This window comes from Zingiber officinale, chromosome 1B (assembly GCF_018446385.1).
Source record: "Zingiber officinale cultivar Zhangliang chromosome 1B, Zo_v1.1, whole genome shotgun sequence".
NCBI classification, from domain to species: Eukaryota; Viridiplantae; Streptophyta; class Magnoliopsida; order Zingiberales; family Zingiberaceae; genus Zingiber; species Zingiber officinale.
This window is the reverse complement of record NC_055986.1, coordinates 5,063,814-5,080,805: the sequence shown is the minus strand read 5'-3', so window position 1 is coordinate 5,080,805 and position 16,992 is coordinate 5,063,814. Positions and strand designations below refer to the sequence as shown.

Genomic DNA, 16,992 nt, shown 5'->3' with positions numbered 1-16,992 from the left:
GCTTCTCCTGATTGTACCGATAGCAATCTTTTGTGTTGTGGGTTCCCGACTGATGGTAAGTGCAGAACGATGAGTTCCATCGGTGGGGCTCAAGGAATTACATTCGGTCAGCTTCCACATGCTGGATGATGTTCGACCTTTGATCGTGGTGATGTGAAGGATGGCTCGTCCAGGGCCCTTTATGTGGCAATGGAGGCAGAGGGACTCGGTGCTCGGGTGCAGAGACAGGATAGGGATCACCTCCTTCTTCCAAGCGAACTGTATTTCTTCTACATTGATGTACTTGGTTGTCCTCCCAAGCAGATAATCAAAGTCTCGAGGGGGATTCTTAATTAGGGACCAAAATAAATTTTCATTAGTGAACCCTTAGGAGAAAACACTCATTAGAATATCTGGAGTGACAGAGGGAACATTCATAGCCACTTGGTTGAATCTTTTAATATACTCCCTCAATGGATCCTGAGACTTTTGCTTAAGGGAAAATAGTCTAGCGTTGTCTTGTGATAGTGACAGTTGTTGACAAAATGGTGGAGGAACGCAGATGGACTCAGCCGGGAGCCAATTGAATCATCTCTGTGTCAAGCTGGAGAGAGTGGTAAGGAACATTCTACACTTGACTCCATCTGTGTATTGATGGAGGATAGTTGTATTTTCAAATTTGAAGAGATGGTCCTTTGGGCTGGTTACTCCTCCATACTCTCCGATTGTCAAGGGTCGGAAATGGCTGGATAACTTGTCCTCCAATATTTTTTGGAATGACATGCTAACTCGCTCGGGTGAACATCTAGCCATCGAAACTTTCCCTTTTCAAATGTCCTAAGAGGGTGTGTTTTCATAAGAGGACCCTTGAGGCTTTTCCGCTCTGCCCGTGTCATCGAGAGGCATGTGGAATAACACTCAATGATATGGGATTGGGGATAGAGGCAAGGGCAGGAGGTTGGCCGGCGGTGCAGGTGCTTGCATGAACCTAGCCGGAGGAGGAGGAATCGTTGGGAACCCAATCGAGCCTTCCACTCGGATCCCCCACATAGTATGAGGTTCTATCATCAACATAGTTGGGTCATTTGGCAATGGACACCCAGCTGCTGCTTGTTGTTGTTGCACTAATTTCTACGCTCAAGTGGTTATTAGTAGCTCCAAGGTTTCTTGCGATGAAGTAACTGTAGTAAACCAACTAGTTTCTGTTGGACTGCAACGACCAGCTAGAAGGGGGGTTGAATAGCCTGTAAAAATAAAAACACAAAACCCTTCTCGACTTTTCTTAAACTAACACTTGCAAAATAGAAAAGCGATAAACTAAAACAGAAAGTAGAGGCACAAGGATGTTTTACTTGATTACAACCGGAGAGGTTGTTAATCCAAGGAAAGTATCGCACTAACTATCTCCTTAAGGTGGAGAAGCCTCTTACAGCAATGAAGCGCATAAAGAAAGAAGCTAAACTCTAAATGAAAGCTTACAAGTGTTGGAAATGAATTGCTTGAATTGTTGAAAAGCTTCTGGACCAAGGCTGTATTTATAGCCTTGGTCGGGGCATCCCGAAGTGTTCCGGGCACCCTCGGGGGATAAAACTTTATCCCCAACGCACAGATCTCGGTTTGACCGAGATCTGGATGAACTTTTGGTCCGACGCCCGGAAGGGTTCCGGGCGCCTCGGCTAGGAAAGTCAACCCCGTTGACTTTTTCATCCCGGGTCTTCTACTCCGGCTTCGTTCACCTCAGTCCGAGTCTTCCGCTCGCTTGGGTGATCTCTGCCATCTGGAATAGGGCTCACCGGAACTCAACTTCCGGTCTTCTCGAGCAGGCTTCCGCTCCGGCTTCTCGTCCCTCGGAATCATCGCGTGCTTCCTTCTCGTCCGCTAGCGTACTCATCTGTAGTTTTTGTCCCTCAGTCGCACCCCGTGCCGACCTTCTCGCTAGCTGCGTCTCTTGCTCCCCGAGCAGTCTTCCGCTCCGGCTTCTCGTCCCTCGGAACCACCGCACGCTTCCTTCTGGTCCACTAGTGTACTCTTCCGCAGCGCCTCGTCCCTCGGACGCACCGCGTGCCGTCCTTCTTGCTAGCTGCGTCTTCCGCTTGACTACTTGTGCTCCTAAGCTCCTGCACACTTAGACACAAGGTTAAAAACACACAGAACCTAACTTAACTTGTTGATCACACCAAAACAATCTTGGGGTTCCAACAAACTCCCCCTTTTTGATGTGAGCAACCCAAGTTAAGCTAGGGTAAATAAACGTAAAAAATAAACTAACTAATTTTACAATAAAGTGTAAAAAGATAGAAAATTTAAATTTTGGTCTACCTCCCCCTAAACTTATATTTTTCCTTCTTCCCCTTTGATTACATAAAAAAATGGGATTCAAAGAAAAACTCTAAGGGAAACTTTGAAAAATTTTACAATAATTTTCAACACAGAAAAAAAATGTTCTAAGTTAAAAGATTTCTAAGTAAAACTTTAAGTAAGAAAAAAAAATTCTGATTTAGGAAATTTTGCAAAAATATTTTTGAAAAAAAATAATTTCAGAAGAACTTTTAATTTATTTTTCTAAGTAAAAGTTTTACGCAAAAAATTCTAAGGAAAAAATGTTTAAAATTTTTTTTAAAGCATTATTAAATTTCAACCTTAATGCTTTATCAGAAAGTTAATTAAACATTTTATTTCAATATTTTGGCTTCCAGGTCGTGGCGAGGTACTAGACCTTCTTGGTTATTGGAGCAACAACCACTTCCTTAGACAAAGCCTCATAAAGAAACTCACTGTTTAATTTTTCATTGAAAGCGCTAAACTAGTTAGTTCAAATTCAAGCCAGACAGGACTTTAGAACCCAATATAGGTTCCAGCCTACTGAATTGACTAAAATTTTTTAGGGACATATCTTTTTGAAATGTTCCTAATTTGTCCCTTATGATATCTAAAATACCAATTTAAATTGTTAAATTTTCTAACATTGGTATTAGATGAGCATGCATGATTTTTCAAATTATTTACTTGTACTTTTAAATTATCATTTTCTACTTTTAATTTTTTATTTTCTAATTTAATTTTGTTGAATTCTTCTATTGGGCAAGATTTAGCTAATATTATTTTTAAATTCTTAATTTCTTTTTATAATTTACAGCAATCCTTTGTTAATAATTTAATGAACTTAAACAATTTGTCAGGAGGAAGAGATTGTACCTGACTTACCTTGTCGATCTCGTTGTCCGTTTCTCCCCCTGAGCTGCTGCTATCTTCCGACGTGGCTCCCCCTTCATCGATGCTCTTGATGCTCATTTCGAAAGAGCTTGACTTGCAGTCATCGTCTTGATGACTCGCCATTATGCAAGTCCGGAGAAAGCTTCGACTTTCGATTCGGACGACGTGTTGTCCCATGTCGCTTTTAATGCCTTGCGCTTTTGGACAAGCTTCTTGCTTTTATCCTTGTCCTTGTTCTTTAGCTTGAGGCAGTTGTCCTCGTCGTGCCCTTCTTTGTCGCAGTGGTAGCAGCGGATGGTCCTTTTCTTTTTACCCATTTCCTCGTTGTCAAGAGAAGACTCCGACTCAGGTTCGTCTCTCGATGCTTTGAGGGCGACGTTGTTCTTGGGCTCCTTCATATCTGCACATCTTGATTCATGCACTTCAAATGTGGAAAAGAATTCTTCTAATGTAATTTTTTCTAAATTTTTTGAAATATAAAAGGCATCTACTAGTGACGCCTATTTTGAATTTCTAGGAAAGGAATTTAATGCGTACCTTAGCGAATCTCAGTTACTTACCGTCTCTTCGAGATTCGAAAGCCCGGTGATGATTTCCTGTATTCTTGAGTGCATATGTGCAACTTTCTCGTCTTCCCCAAGTCGCAGGCTGGTGAGCTAGTTGCAGAGTAAATCACTTTTTGTGAGCTTGGCTTCGGACGTTCCTTTGTGCAGCTCGAGGAACTTCTCCTAAAGTTCCTTCGCGAGTCGTAGTTGCCGATCCGGTTGACTTCTTGTGGTGGAAGAACGATTAGTAGATGGTACTATGCTTTGCCATTTGCCACGTGGTCAATCTGCTCCTTTTTCGTCCAGTGGTATTTCTTCCTACCTTCAGGTGCTGTAAAACCGAACTCCATAATTAACATTAAATCAAAATCGATTTTAAAGAATACCTGCATTCACTTTTTCCAGTTAGCGAATTCCCCTTCAAACTTCGACGGGTAGATGTTTGGTCCGGCCATTTGTTCGGTACTTCGTTCGACGGTTAATTCTCCTGAAGCGTCTTGGCTCTGATACCACTTGTTGGACCGCGACGGCTGGCTAGAAGGGGGGTTGAATAGCCTGCAAAAATAAAAGCACAAAACTCTTCTCGACTTTTCTTAAAATGACACTTGCAAATTAGAAAAGTGATAAACTAAAACAAAAAGTAGAGGCACAAGGATGTTTTACTTAGTTACAACCGAGAGGTTGTTAATCCAAGGAAAGTGGCGCACTAACTATCTCCTTCAGGCGGAGAAGCCTCTTACAACAATGAAGCGCACAAAGAAAGAAGTTAAACTCTAAATGAAAGCTTACAAGTGTTGGAAATGAATTGCTTGAGTTATTGAAAAGTTTCTGGATCAAAGCTGTATTCAGAGCGCCTCGAAGTATTTCGGGTGCCCTGGGGGGATAAAACTTTATCCCCAATGAACAGATCTCGATTTGACCGAGATCTGGATGAACTTTTGGTTCGGGCACCCCGAACAGTTCCAGGCACCCCGGCTGGGAAAGTCAACCCTGTTGACTTTTTCAGTCCGGGTCTTCTACTCCGGCTCCGTTCGCCTCAGGCTGAGTTTTCCGCTCGCTTGGGTGATCTCTGCCATCCGGAATAGGGCTCACTCGAACCCAACTTATAGTCTTCTCGAGCAGGCTTCCGCTCCAGCTTCTCGTCCCATCGGAATCGTCGCGTGCTTCCTTCTCGTCCGCTAGCATACTCATCCGCAGTCTTCGTCCCTCGGTCACACCTCATGCCGACCTTCTCGCTAGCTGCGTCTCTTGCTCCCCGAGCAGTCTTCCGCTCCGACTTCTCGTCCCTCAGAACAACCGCATGCTTCCTTCTCGTCCGTTGGTGTACTCTTCTGCAGCACCTCGTCCCTCGGACGCACCGCGTGCCATCCTTCTCGCTAGCTGCACTTTCCGCTCGACTACCTGTGCTCCTAAGCTCATGCACAGTTAGACACACGGGTAAAAATACACAGGTCCTAACTTAACTTGTTGATCACACCAAAATAACCTTGGGGTTCCAACAGTTTCATCCATCTTCGCTCCTTAGATTCAGGTGAAGTTCCCACATATAGCACCAAATTTAATTCTATCAGAGATCAAGGAAGATGGTGTGCTGGGCAGGTGACTCTAATGCTGATTGCGAAAATACCTTGAGCTGTAAGAAAGCAATGCCGATTGCTCCTACGTGACAAAGACAAAAATTGGGAGAAAAGAGCGCTAGTCACTAGGTTAAGGAGGGGTCCTAGCGCAGACACTCTGACGCTCAAATCAAACAGATGCCCGAGAAAACAATGGAATGGGATAGTAGAAACGAGTGTGTAATCGTAGCCTCGTGTACCTGCGCATGTAGATTAAGATCCCCTTTTATAGTGCACCTTTCTTTTGTGCACAAATATTAATGCATTTCTAAAAAAGGACCAACTATTATGATGCTCTGACACTTTTCTTAAAATTAGTCTGTAATTTCTATGCATTGCAAGGTAAAAGCTTCTGATGTACAGCTGACATTGGGAATATTCCTTGATTCTCTGACAACTGTGGTATAAGACGTCAAAAAGGAATATTAGATGTTGGATTGATGGGCCCCGACTGTGCTTTGCTGGCAGGCTGATCGAGTCTCCTCTTAATCCGATCGAACCTCCCTTGTAGGCATGGCTAGGTCGAGCTAAGAAATGATGTCCCCCTCAAGGACTTGGCATCCTCTTAGTCTTTTCAGTTGGTTAAAGAGTCTGATCGCTCCAAATGTTAACCATGTCAAATCAGACCATAGGTTTGATTAGCTAGATTATTCAACTAAAATAGTTGATCGTGATATCCCTGAGCATTGAAAAGGGCTCAACTCTGAATGATGCTAACATTGCTCAGGATTTCATCGATATTAGGAGACTCGGGATCCGATCGGACTAAGGGTCTGATCGGATGACCACTCGACTGGGATGAAAGACCACGCTGGTCTCGAGTACCGACCCTTCCTAGACTTTAACCGTTATATTACCCATCTTCCTTGACTTTGACCCAACTTTGGGCCCCCATCATTCACCGTATCAGTAATCATTGCATCTTTTCGCATGTTAAGAAGTCAAAATGTTGGTGGGGTCGACAGGTCAGTGAGTCAGGAGGTTGGAAACTCGGCTTGACAAGTTGGAGTGGCTAGGCATATTGGTGGGCCAGGAGTCCTGAACCCTTACTCACCTCATTATCAAGTACCATACAATATAATCATATTTGCAAAATCACGATAATGAATTGTAGGATCACATGATCTAGAACACCAAATCAATCCTATATCGTGCAACATCATTGTTTGTAATGGAATCAGAGCAGGATCGATGGGATGTAGCAGGTACATTGGGATCATTGCAAAATTGGAGTAGGATTGAAAGAAACTTTAAGAGGTCATAACTTTTAATTCGGGTTGAACCACGAGACATATAATATATCAAATCAAAGCTTGTCAGAAATTTATAGTTAAGTATCAAGTGAAATCCATAACCACTCAGTTTTACACTAAAAAATATCGTTTAAAACCTTTTCGGAGACCCGAAAGATTTTGATCTTTTTATTATCTTTTGGACTATTTTATAATTTTAGTTATTTTTTTGAGTTAGTGTTAGGGTTTTGAGATTATTTAAAATTTATTTAGTTGTTTTTGAGTTAATGTTTGATCAATAATATTCTGCTATTTTTTTTTCCAAAATGTGAGTTTTTGGATATCTATCAACTGGTATTCTGTAAAATCAACAGTGATACGACGAATGATGTGGCCCCCCCAAGTCTAGTCAATGTTCAGAAGGTCGACTGACATGATAGTCAAAGTTAAGGAGAGTTAACACTCGAGGCCAGTACGGTCGATCGTCTTGACCGAGAGGTTATCCGATAGGCCCTTGGTCGAGTCAGGTCTTGAGTCCCTCTGTATCGAGAAAACCCTGAGCTATGATAGCGCCATTCAGGGCTGAGTCCTTTCGGTCACTCGGAGATAACACGACTAAGTATTTCGATCGAGTGATCTTACCGATCGGACATGTGATTTGATCGGAACTGCCAGACACTTGGACTGACTGAACTCTTTGGTTAAGCGGAGAGGTCGAGCGAAAACTGAGTCCCTGATAGTATTCCTTAAATTCGACCTGGCTAGCAAACGACATTCGATCGGACTACCGAAGGGACTCGGTCAATTTGCCAGGTAAGCATATTAAGAGTCCCTCAACCCAATGACCTAACATTCCTCTTGTCATTTTGTGCAACAACTATTAGAGAATCAGGGAATATTTCCTATACAAGTTGTATGCTAGAAGTTTTAACCCTGTAAAATGAAGAGATTGTGGGTTTATTTTGGGAAAGATGTCAGAGCATCATTATGATTTGTCCTTTTTTGATAATGCATCAAGATTTGTACACAGAGGAAACAGTAACACTATAAAAGGAGGTCTTCATCTACAGGTGCAGGTACGCGAACGCTACGCATACACCGCATCACTCATCCATTGTTCATTTACTACTGCTCATTGCCTTCTACTTGATCGATCATCGACTTGAGAATCAGAGTGTCTGCATCGGAGGCCTCTCCCTAGGTTGGTTGCTGATGTTCTTTTTGACACGCATGATTACTTGAAGTCATCTTTTTTCCAGCCAAGAATCTTCACACATACAACATTTGAGTCACTTATCTATTGCATCATCTTTCCTGATTTAAGATAGAATCAAATAGATTTAGAAGATTATTTATAGTATCCATATTCAAATCAAAGATTTTAATAAATTCCATTGCATCGACTGATTTGTTAGCCTTTAAACTAAACCATCTTGTGAACTAAGTAAATTAGCAATTAATTTAAATTTATACATGTTATAATATCGAGTGTCAATGATTATATATATACGAAGTTGATATCCGTGCGCGCAGGATATCACTTGAATTTTGTTTTTTTTTAATTTTTTTTATTTTTGAATTAAAGAAAATAATTAAAATATTGTTTAAAAATTTTATTTTTAGGGTTCAGACTTTGGGTTATAGTATCAAAGTTATTTTTTTTAGATTTTACCTCTAGGGTTCAGACTTTGGGTTATAGTATCAAAACTATTTAGGGTTCAGGCTTTGGGTTATAATATCAAAGTTATTTTTTTTTAGATTTTACCTCTAGGGTTCAGGCTTTGGGTTATAGTATCAAAATTATTTTTTTTTTAGATTTTACCTCTAGTGTTCAGACTTTCCAATTAGGTTATAGTGTTTGGTTTAAAAAATAAAATAAAATTAATTTAAGTATTTATTGAGTATTGAAATATGTTGAGGAGATATATTAATGTATTAAAAATTTATATAAGGAAATGTTATTTTTTCTAATATATATATATATATATATATATATATATATAAGTTTTTTAGATTTTAAAATTATTAATCTTGTATTATAAAATTTTAAAGATTTTTAATAACATTGTACGATTCCGATTGAGATCGATGCCATCCTAATTTCCAATCGATCCGGTATAGAACACTTTATTATTACTCTTACCATTAAATCAACAAAATATCTTTTTTCCCCCTCCTTGAAGGAAACACTCAACTGAAGACAACTGCAAATTTCTACTTATTCTCACCTAACATTATTTTTTTCCCATTTATTTATTTATTTTGCTTCATATTGTATCCAACCATCAAATAAACCAAAGAACATATTCCTCTTTGTTTTGATCGACAGATGCTTCTTAATTACTTACATAATAAATCCTCACCCCCATCAAAAACTCGGATTGTTTAAGAAACCCCAAAATCTCGTCTTGCTCGATCGCAACTATCGCGCTTGTTCTCTTAATTATTCTTCTTATTCAGAAAATTCAGATGAGTGAAGAAACGCATCATCGCCGTGAAGGAAGTCATGAGCCTTTCTCGGCTTGCTGTCGCTGCCCTTGTTTAGCTGCTTCCTACGTCTTCAGAGGCCTTGGGAGATGCCTCTTTGTGGTTTCCTTCCCCGTGCTGCAATGTTTCAGGCTCGACGACCGTCGTCACCGACACCGCCACCACCACCGCAGGCATTTCCGGTGATCCAACATTCCAACTCCGACGATAAGACAGATCGAATATGTAACCATGTATGCTCTAATTTTTGGTGTTTTGTTCTGGACTTCTGTTTTTGTGCAGTTTCAAATAAAATCTTTTTTTTTAAAAAAATATATACATCTATCTCAAAAGAATAAAAAACTAATATTTATTTATTTTTTAAAAGAAAAACCTCAAACGTAGGATGGTAAAGAGGAATGACAGAGCGAGGCCATTGACGCTGTGCCCATTGATTATGAACGTTTATTGTATTAAATGCCCGGCAAGATGGCGGCAAAAGGTGTGGTCCGGCGTGAAGCAGCAGTGGGCCGCAAACCCTAATTCATTTCAGGGTTTAATTTCTTGAACTTTTATCGAATTTCTTAGCTTTCTTTTGTTTTTTTCACCTTGGATTCTGGCGTTCTGCCAGTGCCACCACTGCCATAACACTGACCAGACTCCAATTCCTCACTTCATTTCCTCTTCAACCAACCCCTCTCTCTCTTTCTCTCTCGCACTTCCGCCATTTGCATTTAACACCTCAATAAACGCAGCAGCAAAAGCTGTTCTTGCTCTTATGCGTATTACTATTCGCTTCCCTCCCGAAACCAAGCTCCGTATCATATGCTCTGCAGCTGGCTTGTTCCTCCGTTCCCTTGGTAAAGATCTCTCCTTTCCTCCGTTTGCTTCTTCGGGTGCACAAAAAGATTTCGTCTTTGAGCTCGGGAACCCTCGATCTGAGCTCGGCGAACCCATCGAAGATGAAAAGTTTCCGTCTTGGAGCCTTTTTCCTGGTCTCGTCCCTTTTGCTGCTCGTCGAGTCCGGCACTACGTCCTTGAACGATGACATCCTCGGCCTGATCGTGTTCAAGTCGGGGCTTGAAGACTCCCAGTCCAAGCTCTCGTCTTGGAACGAGGACGATGAGAGCCCCTGCAGCTGGGCCGGCGTCCGATGTGACCCCAAGTCGAACCGTGTCACCGAGCTCAACCTCGACGGGTTTGGTCTCTCCGGCAGGCTCGGCCGCGGCCTCCTCTGGCTCCAGTTCCTCCAGACGCTGTCCCTCTCGGACAACGACTTATCAGGTAGCCTTAGCCCTGATTTCCTCCGCCTCGAGAGCCTCCAGTCGCTGGATCTCAGCGCAAACAGCCTCTCCGACGCGATCCCGGACGGGTTCTTTGGACAATGTAGGTCCATTCGCGACATCTCCTTGGCGAAAAATTCCATCTCGGGGAAGATTCCGTCCGATGTGGGCGCTTGCTCCACTCTCGCGGCGCTGAACCTGTCGGCGAACGAGCTTTCCGGTTCCTTGCCGAGCCAAATTTGGTCTTTGAATGCGTTGAGGTCGCTCGACCTATCTTACAACTCTCTGGATGGAGAGATTCCCTCCGGAATCAGTAAAATGTTCAATCTGAGGGCTATCAGCTTGAGAGGCAACAAGCTCACTGGCCGGTTGCCGAATGACACTGGAGACTGCTTATTGTTGAAGTCCATAGATGTAGGAAATAACCAGCTGTCGGGAGACCTCCCAGAATCTCTGAGCAAACTTTCTACTTGTTCCTACCTGAGCTTGAGTTCAAACTCTTTCTCCGGGGAAGTTCCAGCGTGGATTGGAGAAATGAGCAGCCTTGGAGCCCTAGATTTGTCGGGGAATCAGTTTTCCGGTTCAGTTCCAAGCTCACTGAGCAATCTCCAACACTTGAAAGTGCTGAAACTTTCTGAAAATAACTTCAATAGCACTGTGCCGGATTCACTAGCTGCCTGTAGGAGCTTGCTGGAAGTGGATTTTAGTTGGAACTCATTGACGGGGAATCTTCCATCATGGGTTTTTGAATCAGGATTTGAGCAAATTTTGTTATCAGGGAATAAGCTTACCGGACCGATCGAATTCCCTCCAGTTATAGATTCAACTCTCCAGAAGTTGGATCTGGCTGACAATGCCTTCTTCAGCAAATTCCCAAAGGAAGTCTCGAATCTTAGAAGCTTAACATTCCTCAATCTATCATATAACTCACTATATGGTTCCGTACCAGCAAGGTTAGGTGAGCTGAAATCTCTCATAGTTGTGGATGTTAGTGGAAACGGGTTAAGCGGAAAAATTCCCGAAGAAGTTGGCCTAGCAACATCCCTTAAGGAGCTGAGGTTGAAGAAGAATTCTCTCTCTGGAGAAATTCCAACTCAAATAGGAACTTGCTCTTTACTTGCATATTTGTGAGATCCTTATCTTTAATTTTTTGTTGTCAAATAGTAGTTCTTACGGTATTACTGATTTTAGCTTTGTTTTGCTCTAAATCTTACTTCTAAATATTGTTCATTGTTTGAATTGTTCGTACAGAGATCTTTCTCAAAACAATCTTACTGGAGCAATTCCTGAAGCATTGGCCAATCTCACGAATCTCCAAGTTGTCGATTTATCCCTCAACCAACTCTCAGGAACCATTCCTAAGCAACTCTCTGACCTCCCCCACCTCCTTTCCTTCAACATCTCCCACAATCAACTTTCTGGAGATCTCCCTGCAGGAAGCTTCTTCAACAAAATCCCTCCCTCATCCTTAACAGATAACCCGGGGCTTTGTGGATCGGTTGTCAACATCTCTTGCCCTGCATTCCTTCCAAAGCCTATTGTACTTAACCCCAACTCCTCATCACCGGACTCATTGCCGAACACCATGTTTTCATCAACCAACGGCAGCCACAAGAAGATTGTGTTAAGTATCTCTGCTCTTGTTTCCATCGGAGCTGCTGCCATAATTGCCATAGGCATCATTACAATTACTGTTTTGAACCTCCGTGTTCGTGTTGCTACATCCAATTCTGCTGCAGAATTGGCTCTCTCTGATGAGTATATTAGCCATTCTCCGACCACTGATACTAACTCTGGCAAGCTTGTCATGTTTGCTGGTGGTGACCCTGAATTCAGTGCTGGTGCCCATGCTGTTCTGAATAAAGACTGTGAGCTGGGTCGAGGAGGTTTCGGTTCAGTTTATAAGACAGTCCTCAGAGATGGCCGATCTGTGGCAATAAAGAAGCTTACTGTCTCAAGTTTAGTGAAGTCGCAAGAAGATTTTGAGAGGGAAGTCAAAAGGCTGGGGAAAGTGCAACATCCAAATCTTGTTGGCCTTGAAGGCTATTACTGGACTCCTTCACTTCAACTTCTTATATATGAGTTTGTATCAGGTGGAAGTCTTTACAAGCACCTTCATGAGTGCTCTACCTCTAACACCCTCTCATGGCAAGAGCGTTTCGATGTGATTCTCGGAATCGCAAGAAGTTTAGCATATCTCCATCGGTTCAAAATAATACACTACAATCTGAAATCTAGCAATATTCTCCTTGATGGTGCTGGCGAGGCAAAGGTAGGTGACTATGGATTGGCGAAGTTGCTGCCCATGCTGGATAGGTATGTGCTCAGTAGCAAGATACAGAGCGCGCTCGGTTATATGGCACCAGAATTTGCTTGTCGTGCAGTGAAGATTACAGAGAAATGTGATGTATATGGATTTGGAGTGTTAGTGCTTGAGATTCTGACAGGAAAGAGGCCAGTGGAGTATATGGAGGATGATGTGGTGCTCCTTTGCGATTGGGTAAGGGAGGCATTGGAGGATGGAAGGGCGGAGGAATGCATTGATGAAAGACTTTGCGGGAAATTCCCTGTTGAAGAGGCTCTTCCAGTTGCAAAATTGGGATTGATATGCACCTCTCAGGTGCCATCTACCAGGCCAGATATGGTTGAAGTTGTGAACATACTAGAGATGATCAGATGCCCTCAGGATAATCCGGAAGAGGAGCTTTCTTGACGGTTTGGTCCACAATCTCTGCGACATAAACCAGTTATATGGTAGATACCTAGAATGATGAACTAGCATGGTAGATGGATTTGGTTTGCACGAAATGAAAGTAGAAAAAGAAGGCCTAGCTGCTACAGAATAGCTTGACTAACAACTTGCAAGCCAGAAATCCTTGTGAAAGTTAATTGAGGTTTTTCCCTTTCTCTAGTATTAGTGTGCTGCTGCAAGGTGGATTGCATTCACCAGGTTCTTATTTGTATAACCTTCTTAAGTTGCATTTTACCTTTCATGCTTCTTTGCTTCCATTACCAATAAAAACATGGTTTCTTAGAAGCAGGTTGGGTAAAAGCACAATGTGCAACTCTTTATGTTAGTATGTTTTGAGTGTAATTTAGGAGGTTGATCTTGATAAATCAGCTTCAAATTGGTTTTACGCAATGTTATTGTTTTCTTACTCTTACAGTTTCCTTTATGGATGCATCCTGGATATCCATGTGATTGAATTCTGAGTTTTCGATTCGAACTTGCAGGCCCAAGCGATGCGATCATTCCATTCCAGTTCGGATCCTCTGTCCCGAAGATGCCTCTGTCCCGGTGTCTCATTCAGAAAACGACAAAAAAACGTGCCAAACACGTGCTTTTCTCCTTCGCTCTCTGTGCCGTGTAAACACTCGCCGAAGCTTGCTTTTCACACAGTAGCTCTCTGTGGGTTATCTGATCGATCTGGTGACCGATCAGTAAGAAGAGATGTGATTCAGAAAAATAGTGTGGACCGATCCACTTATGGCTTGATCGGTCCACAGACCGATCAGGGCTCTGCAAGGACCGATCGGGCTAGGGCCTGATCGGTCCCCAGACCGATCAGATCCGTCCTGGATCGATCAGCTTTGGAGTTGCCTTCGGGAGAAAAGCAAGCTTCGGCGAGTGTTTACACGGCACAGAGAGCGAAGGAGAAAAGCACGTGTTTGGCACGTTTTTTTGTCGTTTTCTGAATGGGACACCGGGACAGAGGCATCTTCGGGACAAAAGATCCGAACTGATTCCATTCATCTAGTAGCAATTACCAGGAACTCTAAGTTGCATGTTTAATTAAATCTGAAAGGTCCTACTAGTATTCAAATATTGTTACCTCATGTTTCTCCTTCCTTGTTCAGTTCTCAAAACACTTCCATGCTCTTTGCTACTAGATATCTCGAGTGGCAAACAAGCTGCTTCAGTGCTTCTGACAAAAAAGGCAGAAAGCAGCAGGGCAAAGGGTTTCTACTGAGATCCTTTGAATTTATTAAGAAATAAGAGTACAACTCATTAGTAAAAACAACAATAGTACTTGAGATTGTATAGATTATGTTGCCACAGTGTCTTTCCTTTTTCTCTTTCCAACTCATGCACTTGTGGACGTTCAGAAATGAAGATCAATCACATGGCAGAAGCTCATTTCCTGACATGGCTCAGAGAGCTTCTCAATAAACATTAGAAACAGGCTCACTAAACCTGTCAAGTATATGTTAAAGATTTAGAAATTTATTTGACTAAAGCAAAACAGTGGCAGGTCAGACAGTTGACTGAGTAAGATACTTAGAAAAAAAAATATTTTTTTAGCTGTGAGAATCTCCAGTAGTAAAGTGATTATAAAATACAGTCAGTAAATCAGATTGATAATTTAGTGAATACACTGGACCACCAAAAACAACTGTCAATAAATTTCATGAAAATGGGTTGTAACGTACCTGCTCTTGGAACGTAGCCAGTGTTTGCAAGTTTGAGAAAGGGATGCATGAAGGTCCTTGTCATCACATTTATATCTTCATCCTCTAAGCTGTACACGCAGGGCTCATCTACAGATGCAGCAGCACATACAGCTCATATTTTGGGGTTTTATGTGTTGAGTTCTGTCATCTTTATAGTTAATGATCAGGTTACTGTAGGTTTGGCATTTAGTTAATGATGATTTTACTAGATATGATTCTGCAGGGTTATTGCAATCATGATTAGGCTCCAAAAAAGTGCTTACATTGTCCTATGGTGTTAGAGCTTCTGATGTTGAAAATTTTGATACAGGACAAGGAAGAAGGCCCAAACAGTTCTTTACTGGAATTGTCTTGTTCCAAGCTCCATTTAGTGGAGTCCACTGGTTCGACCTTTACTTCGATCGAACTAGTGGAACTAAAGAAATCGGTTTAACAGTCGTCTGGATTCAATTTAAATGATCCTTCTAATGCCTTATCTTTTACTCTCTTTAGAGTTTTGAGGCATCTAGCTATTATCTGTAATGCCCACCTAAATCCCTGTCTTGCTCTAATACCCACAAGGAATCTTACATATTCAAATGAGGCAGGCTGTCTGACTGCACTAGCAACGCATCAAAAGGGCAAATACATGTTTCTTTCTTTCTTTTTTGTTTTTATATTAAAAAGTGCAAATTGGAATGAGAGAAGGGTTGACTGTAAAGAAAGAAAAAGTATTCCCAACAGTTGGATTTGATTGTGGCATGCTTACTTTTGTATTATTATGTCTCCAGCACAACCATAAATAATGTTGGTTTGGTGCTTTTGGTACACCCCTTTTGATGAGATTAAACAATTCAGTGTAGGACAGGGGAAAACCTGAGGCCTTGGTGATTCTTAATATTTCCGATATTTCTGGTCCAAAATCTGATTCACTTTGAAAGATTGTTCAGCAAGCTCAGAAAGCTTTTGACTGCCAATGAAGAAGCACTTCCGTGGGGGCCTCGGAGCACAAAAGATGATGCCTCACAGCTCAGAAAGTGGATGGAGCTGCTGGAGCACTTGCACCAACTTCAACTTTAATGGCAACAGATCTGGAAACTGCAAAGCAACACTTCATTGGGTTTCTAGGAAGGAAGAGACACTTCATCGGCGTTAAAACCATGCTGCCATTGTAGAATGCAACTTTACAGCCCTTTTTGCAATTTTGAAACCGTTAGCCATTGTGTGAACTAATGGAACCGTTAGGCCATTGTGTGAATTGTCACTTGCGCTACTATATTTAACTTAGCAGCCCTTGTAAACTTCAGTGGGACTACATGTCACTTGCACTTCAATATTTATTTTAGCGGCAGATGGAAAACTATATTAATCACGATTAGTCAGATAAGAACGGGATATTATAAAAAAAAATCTGGAAAATGATTTTAAATGAATCAAAAGGTTAAAAAATCAGAGGCCAGATCCTCTAGTCTAGAATATTCTGGATCAGAAGAGACCCTATATGTTTATTGGTGGGATGAACTGGACCCCACTTATTTAACAGGTGAGGTACAGTCCACCCATCCAATGAACATGCAAGGGTCCAGGATTGGTTCAGGGATCCTGGACCAGAGGATCCCTATCCCAAAAATCGAGGTAGAATTTCTTGGACCATTTTTTGTGGTCCAGAGGATGTGCCACTCGTATTTACGGGTAGATCGTGGTTGTGATGCGACCACAAATGATTGTGATCTCTTCATGGGTTCATCGTCCCCATTAGGTTATAGTTTTTGTTTGGAGCGGGAGGCCGGAGGTCGCCCGGAGGACATCCTCGCTCGGCGCCCAGTAACCTGGCCACTTATCCACCACCGGAGGACTCCGGGCGACCTCCGGCCGTCCGCTCCGAACAAAAATTATAACCTGATGGGGGCGATAAACCCAGGAAAGGATCACAACAATTTACAACAAATTGTAGTTACGATCCGACCGTAAATATGAGTGGCACATCCCCTCAATCACAAAAAAGTAGTCCAGGAGATCTCTACTCCCAAAAATCATAGGAAAAAAGCAACCTCGGGGAATTGGGCCGTCGACCTAAGGCCCATTATTCATAAACAATGAAAGCCCAGTCGGTCGAAGGTGAAACTTATCTCGACTCACTGACAGTGATCGTAACGCGTCTGTTCCCCAATCACCGCAACCCTCGACCTCAAACCCTTTGTTGACGTGCCGATGCAATCCTCGATCG

The 16,992-nt window shown here is 42.2% G+C and overlaps 1 protein-coding gene across 1 annotated transcript; it reads left to right on the top strand.

Annotated features, from left to right (window-relative positions):
• The first annotated feature begins 9,545 nt into the window (after positions 1-9,545).
• On the top strand, positions 9,546-13,496 carry LOC122047848 (probable LRR receptor-like serine/threonine-protein kinase IRK). The gene is made up of 2 exons (XM_042609359.1): positions 9,546-11,461; positions 11,586-13,496. Exons 1-2 carry the CDS (start codon positions 10,014-10,016, stop codon positions 13,045-13,047), a joined length of 2,910 nt encoding a protein of 969 aa, XP_042465293.1. The 5' UTR covers positions 9,546-10,013; the 3' UTR covers positions 13,048-13,496.
• The last annotated feature ends 3,496 nt before the right edge of the window (positions 13,497-16,992 follow it).